The following is a 19,105-nucleotide window of genomic DNA, read 5'->3' as shown; positions in this document are numbered from 1 at the left end:
CCATCCTGCCTCCCTGTCATGGCCACACCTTGTTTTGTGTGATTTTACACAGTACACACTGGTACACATCAAGGACTTTTCGTTTACTGTAAACTTCAGTCAGTATCGGGTGATATTGGTGATGCTTTGGAATAGTTTGCTGACATGACTGTGAAAAGTTTGCAAGTGGGTTTATGTAATCCAGATAAATGCTGCTAGATACTTATAGATAGCGCCTTCTCTGACGTTGCAGAATGATTAAACATTTGAGAGTAGAGAAATGACTAAAAACAAAGAAAAGGTTACAGAATACACAATTTGATGTGATGGAAAATGTGACTAAAACTATTTTCTGGAGAAAAAAAAAACCTCTTGTTTTTAAATGCTTTATCATTTATCACATTCACATCTTTTCATCAGAAACTTTTGCTTTTAGGATTCTTTGAAAACCAGCTGCTTTTCTACTTTAAAACATGAACAGGCTTTGATAACAGACAACAGTTTTCCTTTATTGGAAATATCTTTCCCTCTCCTTACTCCCAGTTCCTAAGTTTCGTTTCAAACACTTAATCTTACTTAAACAGTGACAGTCATTGAACCAGATTCTGAGTCCTGCACAGTGTACAAAGGGTCAACAAAGAATACCTGTACAACACGTGAGAGCTGGTACAGTTTTTGAAAAGTTACTATTTTTTATATTTTGTGTTTGATGTGGGTGCGGCTGGGCAGTTTCTTCTTACTTTAAGTTCTTCTTATCAGGCAAATTCCATGTTTTATTATTGAACAAATTGCAAAAAACAAAAGCAAGGGGAACAAAATATTTGACAGTCGACAATGATAATCAAATTAGCTCATAATAATATAAAGTTTGATTTAATTGCCAAATAAAAGACATTTCAATACATGTGAAAATAGTTATGGGTGTTTTTTTTGGACATTAGTGAAAGGTTCTCTGTATCCTGTTTCTTTTGCTGCATCAGACTCCCCGGTATCTGTGAAAGAGAAGCGGTTACTATATATTTTTAATAACTGCAAATGCTTTGTTTTTGGACTTATTTTCCAGTAACAACAATAATTTTTGGGGGTCAAATTATAAATTGTCTTTACAGTGTCAATAATTAAAATAACTAGTAGTGGCAATCTGTTTTTTCATTTAGCTCGATAATGTCTCACCAGGAAGCACATCTTACCTATACTGCAATCTATAATGTAGCCTATTATGTCTAGGACTAAAAATTAAAAAAAATTAAGTTTTGTAGTGTAAAAAAGACTAAAACAGATGTATATTTATTCTAAACTTGCCTGACATCTACAAGAAGAATCCAACCAATAATAGCAAAGGCAGGAGCCAAATGTTGACCGCCTGTTGCTCTGATCCTGACACATCTGTATAGAAAAATAAAGCAATTATGAAACAGGGAACAGATGAAGAAATATGTAGGCTGACATCACAATGCAAACATACTCACCTGCTATGGTGATGTTTGCAGTGACATTACGTGTCACCTTGGTGTGATTATTGAAGGCCAGACAGGAATATGTGCCACTTTGGTCCTCGCTGACACTGACCAGCTCCAACAGCGGACCCGTTGTGTTCATTAGCTCTCCTCTGACAGCCCACTGAAGGTGAGCCCGGGGATTGGACTGCGCTGAACAGAACATTGAGAGATTGGATCCACTTGAGAAGAAAGTTGTATTCTGTCCATTTACTGTTATGGTCATGCCATCTGGACCATCTGATGAAGAGGCATAAAAAATGGCAGAGGAAAAGAGGATTGATGCATTTTTAGAACTCTGTTGTTTACCTGGGGGAGTAAATAATGATTTAAGGGAAACTTTACTCACAGCTGATGCTTAAATTTAGTGGTCGACTGGTGCCATTACTGACAGAATTGAACACATGGCACCTGAATGGACCCTGGTCATGGCGACTCACATTGACTATAGTGAGAGTAGAGCCTCCATCAGTGAGCTGAACTCTGTCACTGGCTGTGACCTCAGAGCTGCTGTTCATCCAGACGAAAGACATGGAGGATCCAGAGGAGACGGAGCATGTGACAACTGCTGAACTGCTAATCTCCATCAGATTGGTTTGATTCACACTTACTGTGACATTTGTAATGGGTTCTGTGAAAACCAGGACAAGGAAACATGGATTTAGATGCAACTGACAAATACTGTTTGCTATTTATAGAAGACAAGCAAAATGATTGACAATTTAAAAATTAAGTTCTGGTCTATAAAATTTTATAGCCAAATTTATATAGCTGTACAACTGCAATCTAATTCTTTCCAATACAGTCCCGATATAATTCCAATGTCTCTCATTTTAAAACAACAATGATTTTTTTTTATTGATATACTGCAGATATACTGAAGATACAATAGGATACTTGATAGTGATTTCTAGGCTTCAATCTCAATCTCAAACACAGGCATTTTAGTTGTTAATTTTAATTTAGTTATAAACCATAAATATTATGCCACAACTTATGTAAAGACGGTTCTGTTAGAAAATGGAAGGATCACCTTTTTTAGTCCTTAAAGTGTTGAACTGAATCTACCACACTCCACAAGAACAAGCTGTGCTGTTAAACACCAATATAAAAATACAACAGGCCGATACAGGTACCCCGAAATTGATTTTGCTTGTGGAAATATCCTTGACTCTGCTGTCAAAAGGGCAGCGAAAAGGAACACAAACATTGGCCATTACTTGAAGTATTGGTGACATGCTCTGGGTGGTTGTCAGTCAAAATACTTCAAAGGCCTCTCACTGTTTAGGACTTCTCATTTTTCTCTGCAACAGGAACCAGTTCCAGTAAAAAGGTGACATAAACAATTCATCAGCACATTTTTTTTCTCCATGACAACCAGTTACAGAGGACTCCCACAGGCAATGTTCACAGCTTTGTAGAGATTGAATGTGATTTTTTGTTGTAGCTAGTTTTAAATTCTCTTGTCATTTAGGTTCTATCTACAACATCTATGTGATAATTCTATTTCTTTGTGCCGTTTAACGTGGGTTCCTTGTTGACAATACTTGGTCATAAATTTGTTTACCATCCTTCAAAACATAACTGAAATTAAGTAATTAAGCTGGATATATTGCTGGAAATAAAGTGTAAGTCAAGGTTTAGCTCTTTTTATATTTGGCATCCGAAACATGGAATCCAATCATCAGAATAAACAATTCTTTCTGCAAACGATTGATTATTTTGAAACGTAACGCTTCCTTACAATTCCAATTTAATTTACAGCTTGCATTAATTTTTTTTTAATGGCAACACTGTCTTCAAGGTGTGAATAGGTGCAGTCACATTTGAACGAAGGGGACAAGGTGAACTCAAGTCGCTATGGTTTCAGTTTTCAGAAGAGTCCACAGAGTTTGTAGTTGAGGAGCTATTGCAATTAGTTCCTCCCGATTATTTGTTCAGGCTTACCCAGAACACTGATGGAAGCATTGGCTTTAATCTGGGGGTTGCTGCTCTGCACTATGTAGACTCCTGAATCGGCCACTGTGAGGGAGCTCACATTGAGAGCTCCAGTCAGGACATCGACCGATGCCCTGCCATCGTGACTGGGGAAAACTAGCTGCTCTCCCCTCGCCCAGGTGATGATGAGGGAGCCTCCCACTGACCAGCTCCCACTACTCACAGTCCCAGAAGGAGACAGAGACAGCATCACTGTGTCCCCAACCACAGCAGGGTTGACGGAGGGCTTGACCTCCACAGCACCGGAAGCCAGAGCCCCTGAGGAAGACAGCAAAATGTATTTAGTTTAAATATGACAGTCTTTTACAGTTAAGTAATTTCGTATATTAGCCGCATCAGAGCTTACCTCGTATGACAGCAAGCAGTAAAATAGCAGAAGTTCCTTCACTTATCTTCTTCATTGTGTATCAATAGTCTGAGGTGGTCCTCTGTGTTTCTTCTCTATATTTGCACGTATGTCCAACCCCTTACCCATAAATACTTACAGAAGCAAACCCCAATTCTTATCTCCAGGTGCTTCTGGTTATCTGGTGTTCTCTCTCCCCTCAAACTTACAAAAGGTGTATGACATTCTTCGTTTACCATGGTGGGTGAAACTCTGTCAGTGGTCCATGGGCAAAATGATAAATTGTGACAGAAGGTGTGTTCCGGAGGTGTTGCATGTGGGGTTATTGATTAATGTTTAATAAGTAATACAAATATTGTGGGGGAGTTATTGACTCTTTGGGATATTTTTCTAGTTTTATCTACTTCTGAAAGTTTCATGTGTACTTACGTATTTTGTGTGTCTGTGTGTGTATCAAGTCTGTTCAGCTTCCATGAAGTTTACACTCCAAATGAATACACCTGCACCTGCAGCAGCTTTCTGTTGTAAATGTTTATCTGTTCTGTTCTGTGTACTCAGACTACAGAACATCTTATTTGGATATAACAAAATATGCAGCATTTAATGACAGACCACAATATTAACTCCGATAATTTAGTGCACCTCACATCCATTTAAAACAGAAGAAAGAGAAGCTGTCAATACTAGATGATGAGCAGACAATCCAGCTTTCATCTTTCACAATAGCACATAGTAAACATGTGGCATTATTTGGCCTGCGACCGGTCCAAAGTTCAGTATCTGACCGCACCTGTGTTTTGTACCGGAGTCACAAGATGAAATGGTTAGCATGGCTGCAATATTAGTCAAGCCTCCAGATGACAATGTGAAGCAGCTTCAGAAGGCGGGAGCCAGATTAACAATCAGCATATTACATATAAACGTCAATTAGAATAACCTCAATTCAAAAAGTGACTAATAACTACAGCTGATACATAAATACATAAATCTGGAGCTTAGTTAGGGGGTTAATAACTACAATGTAAAAATGTATATTTTCCTGAGAAAAAAGTAAAAAAGAAAAAAAACTGCACAGAAAAAGTAATAAATCAGGTAAATATTTTAATTTGTGGAATATATGTACATATATACTCTGGAAGGTAGTATTAGGTGAATTGTATTACATGATAACGTCTTGCCTCCATCCTCTTCTATGGTGTACAGTAATAAAATTCTGCCATACTGTTTGACCAATAGCCTGTTTTGAATACAGGTCATTTGCAAAATTCTGTTGCAAATTTTAATGCAAATACATTTTGCAAGAATTTATGAATCAACGGCACACCAGAGATGACAACAAGTAATAAAACACAGAAAGAGCACAGATACGTATCCCCTGGATCCCCTCATGTCCTGGTCCTTTTAATCAGGGTCTACAGGAACCATATTTCTCTGCAAAAGAGCAGTCATCCTGATATGCTTGGCAAAAATGTATAAACCTGTTAGTCTGGGTACGAGTCTTTCCTGGTACAGTAATGCCTTGTCATTGTTTAGATATGTAACTAAATGCACAGATGCAGGTATTGCTGCTTGGGTTGCAATACTAGAGGATCAACAGTTGTTTGTAGTCGCATTCAAGAACATCACCACTATTTATACATTGGAACACAATGGAAAGTCTTTACGGCAGCATTGTGTCATCATTGTAGGCAGTAATTACAAGACTTCTGAGGGATATTCCAATGGTACACTAAAACATAGAGCCTGCTCTAAGAGAAAGTTCAAGAACATAATGACCCCCACAGATTAGAAAACTACTCACTATAAATACAACTGAAAAAGAAAGGTAAAAGTTGTTTTGTTTTTCGTTCTTTTTTCATTTATATTAACTCTTTGGCCAACAGAGCCTTCAAAAATGTCTTTGAAATGTTGAAGCATCATAACCATTTGCAGAAAACAACAAACTGTCACAGGTCCACAGATTTAGATCAATAACACAAAATGTAACTGACAAATAAATTATGAAGAGGTGATGTACTGGGAAAAAAAGATTAAAAGGCAGCAAATATTATAAGAATAACACACCCTTAGGCCTCTGTCTCCCCCATCTGTTTGCTCTGTGCGACTGTTTTCATATTTGCTCAGTTGCTGAAGAGTAAAAGAAACAGCACATAAGTATTATGAGTAAGTTATTTTGTAGATGGAGGTTGGCTTCACAAAAGCCTCTTTTGAGGGTGCAAGTGAATCAGTAACACAACTAAGGCAGAGGTTGTCTTGGTCAAACAATGACTTGTGATGTCAATTCTATTGATGTGAAGGAGGAGGAAACACCAAAAATAGGCATTATTATGAGAAGACACGTGACACATGGATTTAGATATGGAATTTTATCTTTCCTTCATGTTGATCATTGCAGGATGTTTTTAATGTCTTTGTGCCCCTGGTACCACAGCTGGAAAGGTAGACAACAGACCCCAAGCAAAGCTCTGATTCAGAAGATCCATTTAGAGTCTTTACTCAGAAAACACTGCGTCAGGGTTGAGGAGACAGAATTCTCCGGTCTCCAGATACCAAGGGAGTGTTTTAGTTTATACCTGAAACAGCAATTTAGCAAATCACAAGGTTTAATGAACAGACAGCATTAATGAACGATATACTCTGCAGAGGGTTCATTCAGTGGCATCAGATCTTACAAAGAGGAAGTCCAATTATCGAAGAACACTTAGGTCAGCCGACACTAACATTTTATTGACTACAGTCCTGGAAGGGACTCTCATGGAATTTATTCTTGTTTCACATGATACAGAGAGATAGTGATGTGTTTCAGTTACCAAATAAATGGTTTCAGCTATTTAGTCTGAACACTGATTGTGCAAACTTACATTTTACCCACACCTGTACCATATGAGGAACAGGACACTCAGTTACACACGTGCAAAGACATCATTTTACATGTTCTTACTCCAATATACTAGATTAACAGTGAATCAACCTTTAAAACATAGTTATAATGTGTATAAAATGATAACACAATTTAGTAAATATCTCAACTGTAAAACTAAGCAGCTATATTATGGTATATTCATAAGCAGAATATACCATAATATAAAAAATGAATTAGCTTTCGGCTAATGTCTATACTAACATTGATGCATATGCTACTATAAGCATTTAATGTGATCGGCAGTAATCTACATTATCCCCACAATGTACAGTCTTGAAATATTAACAGCAATAAACTTGAACATAATCTCAAGCATATGTTTCCAAACCAAAAACTTACTCTACAATGAATTTCACAACTGTGAGTTTCCCAAATGGCTTCTCCCAGCAATGCTGTTATGTCAAAACAAGAAACTCCCTCACACTGTGACTTCAATGCAAAAACCAAAACACTTTATAATTCATATTCTAATGTATCGACAGCAGTATTGAGGATAGATGAAGGGAAGAACAAATTTAAGGCACATTTTGTTAAATCTCTCAGAAACAAGGTCAAGTCTGCATGCTGACGATGAATTTCCATGGAAAAACTACATAAAAGATAAAAGCTTTCACTCCAACATCTGAATCATTGAATCTGACTTCCTTTATTAAACTATTCTGATCTTCACAAATGATTACAGCTGGGAAGCCCTGTCTGAAAGAAAAAATGGAAGATATAGGGGCAGTGTTTTGTATTTAAAAAAGACCGCTTCTGCTTCTGCTTTCTTCTTTTAATCCGAAATAAAGTAGGAGAAATGAATAAATGGTAGCATTGTTCTGCATTAACACCAGCAGTCAGTAAATTAATCAAATTATCATATTGTCAGTACCAAATGTAGAACACAGTTATGGTATTTTTGCTTCCTCTACAGTGGGTTTGTACACAGAACTCCTGTTTGTCTGGGATAATTTGTTCAGTCATTGAACACTAGATGGCACTTTTCCTTTTAGGCTGTGAGCCTCATGTTCCCTGTTTAATAAAAACAAGGATGGGGTTCTTCTCCCATCATTCTGTGATCCTCGTGCCTGATACTACTACTACTACTAATACTAATAATAATAATAATTTTAATATCAATAATGAATCAACCTATCAGTGTGGGATCTGTTCCTTAAATAATGTAACAATTTGATAATGCGAAATACTATAGTCCTAAACATTCTGACATTGCTTTCAATAACAATGAGGTTTTTTTAATAGGTTTTTATTACATTAAAAGGAAATCATGGAAAAATACCTTACTTTATGATTCTCATTCACACTCCCTTCATCTTGGTGTCCTGTTTTGAGTAGATATATTGCTATGTATTAGTCACACTGAACTTTGAACATATTGGTATGCAGTAAATGTGATATCACATATGGAAATGAATTTATATTTGCATCTTGTTTTGCCTGCAGCTCCTATCTTCTTTATGCCACTGAAGAACACTTACGTCATTGATTATCACAACTATCAACACCATTTTCTAAAATTGTAAGAAAATATGAGCTACCTTGCACTAACTTGGACTGGAAGTCAAAGTCACATTCATATCTGTACTAGACTGAATCTCTGGTTCCCTATTAGATATAAATAACATAGAACCTTGTTAATTCAACACATGAAATGGGTGTTATAAATGTGAAAACACAGACACAAGCACTACTATATGTGAACAAGACAGTCAGATACACTTAAATGTGTGCAGATTCAATGTAAAAATAGTTTACTCATCTGAAGGTAATATTATAATACATTCACCCCATTCTTTCTTTGGTTAAACAGTTCAAATCTTAATCAAACATTCACTTCGGAGCCAATGTGAGGGTTAAAGAAAAGCTACATTCATGTGAAAAAGAAAACAAGCGATCACATATTCAATGCTAACAGTGTTCACAAAGAAAAAGATGAAGTGTCTCTTGAATAAAATTTTTTAAAAAATCATTAAAAACCATTTTAAGATATTTATTCTTTTTGGTTAAAGATTAGCCAAATGAATGAACTGTAATGCAGTAAAGATTGATGTTTTAATGGATTATAAACACTATAAATATATTTAATGGTTAGAATCGCAAGAATTTAAACAATAATTCACCCTTTACCTTGTTGTCAAGATCTTTTACTAAATTGTGTGCACTACTAGAAAGAGGGTTTCAAAGGTTATCTCCTGAGCATACAGCATGAAAACTTAGTGAATTTCTCAATTCAAAGACCAAAGTTAGTATTTTAATGTTTAAAATAATAATCATTCTTTAAAACATTCCATGGTCATCTTTAAATCCAAGTTTTCACCTTCGACTGACATTTAGCATGTCTTCAGGTCATTGCTAGCATTTATACATTTTAAAGAACAAAAGGATTTAGTTTTGTGTGGGAAACACGGCTTGTGTAATGTTTCTCTCTCAGTGCAAATGAAATCAACTGTGTGACTAACTCAGTTTTATCTTTAGCAATGAGTAACCACGAGAGGGAATCTGGCCAGACACTCATTAGCTTGTGTCAGGACACTTCATTCTTGTAGTTTTTGCTGAACAAAAAATAAATAAATTCTGTCATCAAAAGTTGCTGCACTACACAATTCCTGCAGTTAAGAGTTAACAAATTATCAACAATCCAACAAAGGTGAATACAGTAATGTTGTGCCCAACTGAAGACCTTCACTCTTTAAATCAATCTTTTCAAATGAGACAAAAAAAATTGCTTGTTGCCATACTTATTTCATAGACAATTATTACTGATTACATATCAGTTTTACATCTTTGTCCTTAAAGAAGCTGCAAAATATGCCAAGATGTGACTGTTTTTGTTAGAAATATGGCACTATTATTATTATTTCTCTCAAAGTGCCATCTTCCATTTTAATAGTAAAAAACTTTTTGAATAAAAAAAATCAGCTGTTAAAATAAGCTAGAGAAATATTCAAGTAACATTATTTCAAACATGATCTAATACACAGTGTATTAGGCATAGAGGAAACACCTCTTCATACACTAAACTTGTCCTGAATTATCACTCATCACTAGAATAAGCATGACAGGTTTGTTAGCAGATCAGTTTCTGCTCACCTGTTTGACAACTTGTAGGTGTTATTCTAGTATCCAGTGAAAACTAACCGTTTTTCCCCAAATGGAAAAAGACTGAATGGAGCACAGAGAAACATAAGGACACTCACAGGGGGATTTATTCACATTAAAAAAGGTCATACTTAGATGAATCATTGCATTAATTCACAATAATCTCTTCTGAATATGCAGCAGTTATCTACAGTTACACTAAATTCACCTGTATTTTCTTCTTAACATAATTATAGCATCTTATAACGTCTTATTTGGGCTTTGCATCAGCCTCTAGAAAGCAAGTTTCTAGCATCCTGGTAACAACAGTACCAAACTAAGGCCATACAAAAAATGTTTTGGCTATGAGGTGAGGTTGTGTTTATTTGTGCTTTCGAATGCAAAATATTGTGAAACAGGTAAAAAAAAAAGATCTGATTTGCTTTTTATTCATTGTCCACATCTACTCAGTCTCTTCAGTTGCTGTCTTCCTTGCTTGAACCCCTGCTGGATAAAAATACAACTAAATCTTACAAACAAACGTTATCAAGTTATATCATTCTGCAATTTGGATCCACTTCAAACTTTAGTGGTTTCTCCCTTAACTCTTGCTGTACCTCGTTAATGACTATTGGGCCTATTGTATTTCCATAACCCGCAAACGCAAAGCAAACAACCCAGTTCAAAAACATAACCTCCTTAATAGAGGTAATAATTTGCACTGGGAACACTTCGCATTGAGTGTACCTGCAAAAAAAAGAAAGGATAACTTATGTATGCAAACTCATCGAGCAACATTAGGCAACTTCTGACCTGAGTCCAGGCTATAACTCTCACAGGCTGGTTGAATATTAACCACTGCTAAAGTGCTCTGACTAAGTAAACTCACGTCTGACTTAGTCCTTTAAAATGTAGCTCAGATAGGATCGCAGGTTTTCACCACATACTATGTTTCAGCTGCTTTGCTGTCCAGGCTATGGTGGCCACATGATCCATCATATCCAATGTGGTCAGTCCTTCAGGACCCGAGCATACAGTTCAGTTCCATTGGCGTCAGGCTGGGGAGCTATACCGCTTTTTCGCTGCAGGTAAACATCGTAAGTCGGAGGTGAGGCTGCTGGAGGAGGATCGTTCATCACTCTGATCTCAGCGTATTCTGATGAGTTGGTCTGTGGATCCAGCTGGTTTGGCAGTCTATCTTTGTTCTGTCCGAAATCAATGTCGACATAGTTTGGCTCCTTTTTTAGAAAGAAAGAAGATAAATATTGGTTAGCTGCTTTATTTAAAATTTAGGTGAAGAAATAATCCCTATTTGATAAAATGTAATCAGCCATTCATCTTAATAATTCCAAAACAAGCACAATCAAACATGAGAAGCTGCACAAAAAAACCCAAGAAAAAAAAAAAAAACAGTTCTGTGGAGGTTGAGACTCGTACAGAGTTTATGTACACAGACGCTCTTCCTGGTTCAAAGTCTGACACTGATTAAACTTTATTATTAAATTAGGTCTAGCAGTTGAGGGAGGAAGCCTCTCAGTCTAAACCTTATAAAACTGATCACCAAGTGGCACCTTGCATGTTCTAAATTATTAGCACGTTAAATCGCTAAATTAGCATTCTAAATTTCCAATCAAATCATGACCATCCGTCTTCTCGTAGTTAATATAAGCCTGGTGGGTAGGTGAATTAAGACTGAGGTCTCCAATAGCCTGTGTAACATGCTTTGAGCACGAGTCAACACAATGGGAATATTTACCTGACTTGAATATGCGGTGTTGTCCTCACCTTTACCTCCATCATCAACACATAAGAAATATCAATGGTTAGGAAGACTCAAAAGCAGGTGAATTATGCTGTATATGTAAGCAAAAAACCCCAAAAACACACATTTGAATATATACTCACCTTCTGTCTTGAAAAGTGTCCTGGATTGTTTTTGCTTTTCTCTGCTTTGAGAGGAAATGAGTCATTAGTATGCAATTGAAATTTTTGTTATTAGCTGACATTCTGGAACAGAATTGTAATAAAGGAACAATCTGACCTTAAAAACTGCACACAATTCATCTGATTACATAATTTTAATGATCATACCTGCAGTCTCATGAAGCATATCCAATATTTCACCCATTATTACAGAGGATTTCAATCAGTTAATCAAGCAACCAATGACAGATGTGTTGTCATGTGCTGGAGAGGTGTCAGTTCACCTCCTGAGCACTGCTCAGGTGCCCTTGAGCAAGGTACAGAACCCCACAAGCTGCTCCTAGGACGCTGCCATGTGTAACTTTACTGTTTGTAATGGATACTAAGGAAGTCTGGTGATGATAGTGGTAGTGGGGACAATCTTTCTGATGAAAGCTCTGCCTCTCACCAACATTACCCCGCCCCCCCCCAACCCTTCCTTTGCTCTAAAAGGTAAGTCACATACTACATGCTACAGTACCATGCAGTGGTTCAACATCAACAGCTGATTCTGGCTTTTGTTGTTGGATGCCCTTAAAAAGCTGGTCAAGACTTCCTGTATTATAAAACTCTAACTTCTCAGTCTAAATCCATCAATACTGACCTGTTACTTTTACCACTGTTATTGATCAAAGACTATTCATGACAACATCTTCATAAAGCCACTTACTTTCTTTGACAAATGAGTAACCCTGCAGCAACTGAACAGATGACGACAATACATGCGATACAGATTCCAGCGATGCACCCACTCGAACATCCCGATGATCTGTCTGGGATGACAAGAACAAAGAAGACCAAAAAATATATAGTTTTTCCAACATTCAATATTAAGAACAGCCCCATCATACCAGTAGATATGAAGCAGAAATGAATATTTCTGTTTTGTCTGAAATTACATCAGACACGTAGCTATTTATTTTATACGAGAGTGATGCCTGACATGGTGGATGGTTGAGTTGCCTTGTGGTAATTTAGGCATTTAAAGGTTTATAATGAACTATCAAAAACTCTAAACTAAAATTTTAATCAGCACTATATTGTTATCTTCCTGAAGCCAATGATGTAATAAGTCAATAACAAATAATTTGATCTTTTTGAATTATAATAGCATAACAACATAATAAATGAGTCCTGAACCGATAATGTAATCCTTTTTGGCTAGGGGTTAGTGTTAAGGTTAGGGTTTAAGTTAGTTGGGGTTTTATTAACCAGGCCAATAGCATAATATCTAGCCAATAACAATTTATTATGGAATAAATCACATCATTAGTCAAAAATTATTTTAAAACTTATTAAATTATCTTCATGACTTATTACATTATTTGACAGTTATTGCATATGGGCTCATTTATTATTGGCCTTATACATTTCAAAAGGGGCAAATTTATTACATTATCAGCTGTTATTACCTTATTGGCTTTAATTAACATACCTGTTACAATCAATTCATGCTCCACTGTTGTTATTCTCCCAGTTATATTATTCATGGCTTGGCAGGTGTAGAAGTCATTGTCTGAAATATCACTGATATTTATGGTGAACACAGCAGAATTGTGTATCACTGTCCCATTCCGTTTCCAGGTGAAACTTGCAGGTGGTGTAGACTCAGCAGAGCATGTTAACACTAAGGTGTCCCCAAAATGTAGCTCATTTGGACCTGTGATTTTAACATTGTCTGGTCCATCTGAAAGACAAACAGAAATAAAATGATGTATATACACAGCTTTTATAAACAGTATTCATACACATTCTGTAGTTTGTCACCTACAGTTAACAACTAAGATGTAATTTGCCCAGTCGCTGCTGAGAGGGTTGCTGATGTTACAGAAATATTCTCCACTGTCTCCTCGACTGATTCTGTTGAATGACAGCACTCTGTTCCCATCGTGAAACACCGTGTCATCAGTAAGAACCAGTTCTGAGCCGTCCTTCGTCCACCGTCTGGTAAATATAGAACCAGTGGCCTCGCAGGTAAAGTTGACCGAGTTCCCCTCAATGGACACGTTTGTTGATGACGTGATGGAGCCATACGATATCATCTCTGTTTGAAAAGGGGAACAAAAGTAACCGAGGTGCTAAGAGTTGATTGAGTAACCAAAGGAACTGAAGAGTGCAACTGTCATTTCTACAACATTGCGGTTAGCAGGGGGAAACACTACTGTGTATTTACCGTCTTCTGTGCACAGGTTGTGTTTAACTCTAAAGATGCAGGTGAATTTATTATATTGAAGCATCATAAACTGATGAATCCACAGGCAGTAATAAGATAATAACAATACAAGCTGATGGGATGGAGGAACTAGAATTAAACTTTGATCGACATTATCACTCTGAACATGTGGTACTTGATTGTCCTCCGCTTTTATATTTCTTATACTTGCCTTCCATATCAGTTTGTGACATCTGTGAAATCCTTGCAGAAGTTATTTAAATTAAAGACATATTTAGATTTTTACTAATATGTCGACAGGTGAATACCTAAATCCCAACTTTATCTATAAAGTTGGGATTTAGGTATCATTTAATTCAAACTTACCCAACACAGTCAACGGTGAAGGCAGGGAGTCTCCATACCAGCCAGTTTTCTGGTTAAAGGCCTGACAGGTGTAGTTTCCACTCTGATTTAATTGTACATTCACCAGTCTGAGCTCTGGTCCAGCATTACGCAGCTTATCTCCATTCAGAAACCAGGAAAGCTGGGCAGAAGGTTTGGAGACAGCTGAACAGGACAGGGTAACGTTTGAGCCTTTCTTATTGTATTCTTGGTTGGAAGATGTCAAAATAATATTTTCTGGTCCAACTGAAAGCATTGGAGAAAAAGAACAGTGAATAAATCACAAACTACAACGTTATTTGCATGTAGAATGTTATTTGGCAGGTGTAACTCACAGCTGACTGAGAGGTTTACTGGACCACTGGAGCCATTACTGACAGGATTGGACACCTGACACCAGAATGGTCCCTGGTCGTAGCGGCTCACATTGACTATAGTGAGAGTAGAGCCTCCATCAGTGAGCTGAACTCTGTCACTGGCTGTGACCTCAGAGCTGCTGTTCATCCAGAGGAAAGAAGGGGAGGATCCAGAACAGGAGCAGGACAGACGGACGGTACTGTTGAACTCCACCAAGTCTGTATTGCTGGCTCTAACCACCACATTAGAGACCAGTTCTGAAAGATCAAATAAGCAGCAAAAGGGTCAGTACTCTAATGGAATGGAGTAAAGATTGAACAAATTGAACTGTAGAGGGAAAACACTACCTTAGCTAGTGGTAGATACCATGTTCATCAGGAGACAGCAATGCTACACAGACACAAAATGTTAGTCTAAATCACACTTTGTGTCTGTGTAGCGTTACTCATTTAGAGTCTAAATAACACCGTGTCTGTAGCATTAGGGTTAGGCTTAAATTTGAGACCAATGGTTCCCAACTCCCAGCCTACGAACTGGTACTGGTCACACTTTTCCATTTTATTTATTGTCCATTTTGGAAAATTAACAGATTCTCTCCTCACATGTCACTATTGATGTTTGTCAAAATACTCACAAAGAAAGCTGCAAATTCCAGCTCTTATGCTGGTTGTTTATTGTATTTATCCACCACACTTCAGTCAATCAAAATATTGTCTGACGTGAAAACGGCACAAAAAGGTTGGGGACCACTGATTTAGACCATTTACAAAACATGTGGACTTCAAAGTGCAGCTTCAGGTTTTGTTGATGTTGTGTTTGACTTCAGTCACTGAAGAGAGTAAAAATCACTAATTCTGTTATTTTGATTGTTGTTTTTCCACGTATATTCATTTATTTATATTAAATAGTTAATTATGTTGCTTTGGAAAAATTGTTGAGTATTGTTCATTAGAGTTAATAAAGTTTCAGGGTCTTCATAAGCAACTTCTACATGTAACTTTAATCATGCCATTATCTAATACTATAATTTATTTTACATAATGTGTTTCACATCTTTTCTTCATCTAAAAAAAAAAAATAGTTTTTGTTAAATTTCTTAACATGATCTCCATTCAGTCAATCAGTCAAGAAACCAATCATGGATTTGTTGTCATGAACACAACCAAAGACATGTTTTTGTCACAAGATGCCTTATGCAATGCTTAAAAAAGTAGTAATATACAGATAGAACAGATAGATTACTAAAAGATACATGAATACAAAACAGTGTTAAGTTTTGATGACAGGCAGGAGGCCTAGAGGAAGACCAAAGAGGAGGTTTATAGATGTAGTGAAAGAGGACATGAAGGTAGTTGGTGTGAGAAGAGGACGCAGAAGACAGGGTTAGATGGAGGCAACTGATTTGCTGGGGCGACCCCTGAACGGGAAAGCCGAAAGGAGAAGAAGACGATAAATACAGAACAGTACAGCATGTGAAGGGTTTGCTCACCATAAACGATCAGTCTGGTATTTCCTTGGATTATTGGTGATCCCTGAGGTACAATGATAAGTTGGTATACTCCACTGTCATTATGAGTAAGATTCCGGAGCTCCAGCGACCCAGTAGACATGAAAACTGTGATCCTGCCTTCATATTCTGCTCCAGTTGTGTTCTTAACATTAAAATCGAATATAGCTTCATCACCAAATTTCCAAGACAGTGCAAAATATGGTGTTCCTGGAATCAGTGTTGTCGTGAACATTCTCGCACCCCCCACAACTCCATTCAGTTGTGTTTCTGGAAGCAACCCGGCTCCTTCGGTTAAAGCTGGAAGACACAGTTGTAGGTTTGACTGTATCTCTGAGTCAACCGCAAAAGTTGGGGGGAAAATGGCAACTGGGATGATACTCTTAGTCACAATCACAATCATACACTGAGTAATGTTAACTTGGTAACCAGCAGAGATGTCACGGTTCTTTTATGCTCCCGCTGGCCTCATCAATTGATATGGCGGGCCACATTTTGCCCCCGGACACGTGTCATCTACATGGTCGGCTGACACTTCCATGTATTTTGACATGCTTGATAATCCAGTCTTGGTGAATAGTAACATGAATGTTAACGTTTATATCTGAACAAAGAGGAAATTCCTTCTTAGATACAGAAGGTAACAGAGGTATTTTTACTTCAGGTTACACATACTTCTAGAAGACTTGTGCGTCTTAAGTGTTTGTAGTCATAGTAACAGTGAAGCACAGAAGTCTGAAAGGTTTCATGCATTCTCCTGTGAATTTTTGTTCTGCAGTTCTCTATTTTTTGTGTTTTTCTTAAATAACAACAAAAATGCTGTTTTTTGTAGTTGTTTTTTTTACAACCCAGGAAGCACAAGAGGAAAAGAATGATCTTCATAACTTTCTCTGTGAAAAACAAAACAGAACTTCATCTCTGCAGTACCAGATTACACAAAGAAGGGTGTAATCGCGTTTCAGGGCGTTTTAAAGCGAATGCATTGGAAAATGTGCCTTTTGACACAATGGAACTATAATTCTCAAAATGTATTCAATCATGATGAGAATAATTTTAACATTCATTTATATAATAATAATAATAACTGAAACAGAGGGTGTTTACAGCCAACTACTTTTGAGGCGCAACTCCATTCCAATAATGTGACCCATATCTAACGGAACAAACCTCAAATGAAGGAGAGCCAATACAATTTTTCCTCAAATCACACTTTAACAGCATGTTAGCGGCGCACGAAAGGCAACTGCTTAAATGGAATCTAACAACAATCTACCTTTTGATTATTGAATTCATTCTATCGATTGTTCGGGCTTCACTTTCGGACACCATGATCCCGGTAGAAATTTGTCTTACCTGTAAAAGACACAAGGAGGACACAAAGTAAAGTCATGAGCGCCATGTCTTCCACACAGTTGATAATATTCCGTGTGGAACCTCTGTTGTCGTGGAGAACCCGGGGCCGCGTAAATTACGCGTCAGCCACCGCACGGACGAAGCGTCTCTATAATAAGTTAATGGAGTTAACAGAAAACTAACGCGCACTCAAACCCGGAATCTTCAAGATGTCGCCCTCTTGTGGTCAAACCGTTAGATCACCACTGTTAGTTCTCATGTAATATATTACAGACCTTTGATTGATTCAGAAAATGTATTGGTTGTTTCATGGGTCGAATGCCTGTTGTGAACCTTACTATTAAGAGCCAGGAACTGGTGCAAAACGTACTGAAACACTGAACAGTTGGACATGGGCTGTCAAACATTGAGAGGAGGTCACATTAAGATCACCTGTAAATTGTTAATCAAGTCATGAAATGTATTACGATTTCTGCAACTCTGGTGACCCTTGCTAAATATTTTTAAAGAGTTAAACAAGAATCTTGGTCTTTTTTTGGTCGGCTTGACAACATCATTGATGATCAACAGAGTAATGCTTGACACCAACTTGAACATTGTTTCCTTATTAGACAAAATGAGGATCAGTTTGGTTTATATTTTATATCTTCATGCACTCCAATCAGCATTTTAATTACAGCATTGAAACTTGCAAAAGTGGAGTGAATGACAATCACTTTAATTTACAGATGAAATGGGGAATGACATTGTTACACTTAAATTGTCATCCTGGGGGCTCAGGTGAGCTCTTGTCATTTAATGTGGCAGAAAAATCATTTATTCCCTTTAATATTCTGAAAGAATGGAATATTTTAGATGCATTATAGTGTCAAATTAACAAAACTGTGGATGAGGAGGGGAGCAGACAGACATACATAGGCTGGCACTGACTACTTTCTTCTTAGCGCGTGTAACAAAAGCAAATCTACGTGATAGAAAATGCATAGGGTGCCCCCAAACTTACCTACTCCCCCACCTCTTACCAAGTACACAGATATGAATGCTCGAAAATCACACCACCGGCTGTGGCTCACAGGGTACAGTGAAGAGAGACCCAGATTCTGCTGCGTGCAGCTTAAAAGGCCGCCCCTGGATGGTGCTTGTTGTAAACAGCTTTCAGCTGAGCCACACAGGTGAACCGTATTCCCTCATTCACCTCCTGAAGAAGCATGGAGGGTGTGAGACAGAAAACCATTAGATTGCTGCTGGAATGTAACACAACATACAGGAGAACCTTGAGATAAGACCTTTTGGCCACTTGGAGGCAGAATACTCAACATTATCGTCGAAGTCTTGATCATGAGTAGACAGACTCCTATTTATCCATCCAGTACAGAACAATAATATCATTTCAGGCCACATGTTAAAATGTTTTCTATTATCTTTTTTTCTGTTTTCTGCTTTAGGTTTTTTGTTTTGGTTTTTTTCAAATTGATGTTTTATTTACATAAAACAGGATGAATGTATGTAAAACCTATAACAAAGAGCTTAGATAAGATAACATTCCAAT

The 19,105-nt window shown here is 37.3% G+C and overlaps 1 protein-coding gene across 1 annotated transcript; it reads right to left on the bottom strand.

Moving 5' to 3' along the window:
• Positions 1-540: 540 nt before the first annotated feature.
• On the bottom strand, positions 541-17,692 carry LOC137601484 (hemicentin-1-like). The gene is made up of 14 exons (XM_068323682.1): positions 17,557-17,692; positions 16,186-16,503; positions 14,675-14,953; positions 14,322-14,585; positions 13,554-13,826; positions 13,218-13,469; positions 12,453-12,555; positions 11,727-11,769; positions 11,577-11,621; positions 10,833-11,058; positions 3,423-3,731; positions 1,825-2,106; positions 1,449-1,715; positions 541-1,365 (listed from the first exon to the last, which is right to left on the bottom strand). Exons 1-14 carry the CDS (start codon positions 17,600-17,602, stop codon positions 1,289-1,291), a joined length of 2,784 nt encoding a protein of 927 aa, XP_068179783.1. The 5' UTR covers positions 17,603-17,692; the 3' UTR covers positions 541-1,288.
• Positions 17,693-19,105: the final 1,413 nt, after the last annotated feature.

The sequence above is a fragment of the Antennarius striatus genome, chromosome 9 (assembly GCF_040054535.1).
Source record: "Antennarius striatus isolate MH-2024 chromosome 9, ASM4005453v1, whole genome shotgun sequence".
Taxonomy (NCBI): Eukaryota; Metazoa; Chordata; class Actinopteri; order Lophiiformes; family Antennariidae; genus Antennarius; species Antennarius striatus.
Note: the sequence above shows the minus strand (reverse complement) of the source record. Positions and strands in the feature narration are given on the sequence as shown.

Coding starts and splice junctions, on each gene's coding strand:
- LOC137601484 (XM_068323682.1), bottom strand. CDS start 17,602: ATGGCGCTCATGACTTTACTTTGTGTCCTCCTTGTGTCTTTTACAG. Junction 12,556..13,217: donor GCATGAATTGATTGTAACAG/GTATGTTAATTA, acceptor TTGTCATCCCAG/ACAGATCATCGGGATGTTCG. Junction 2,107..3,422: donor TGCTTCCATCAGTGTTCTGG/GTAAGCCTGAAC, acceptor TGGTTTTCACAG/AACCCATTACAAATGTCACA.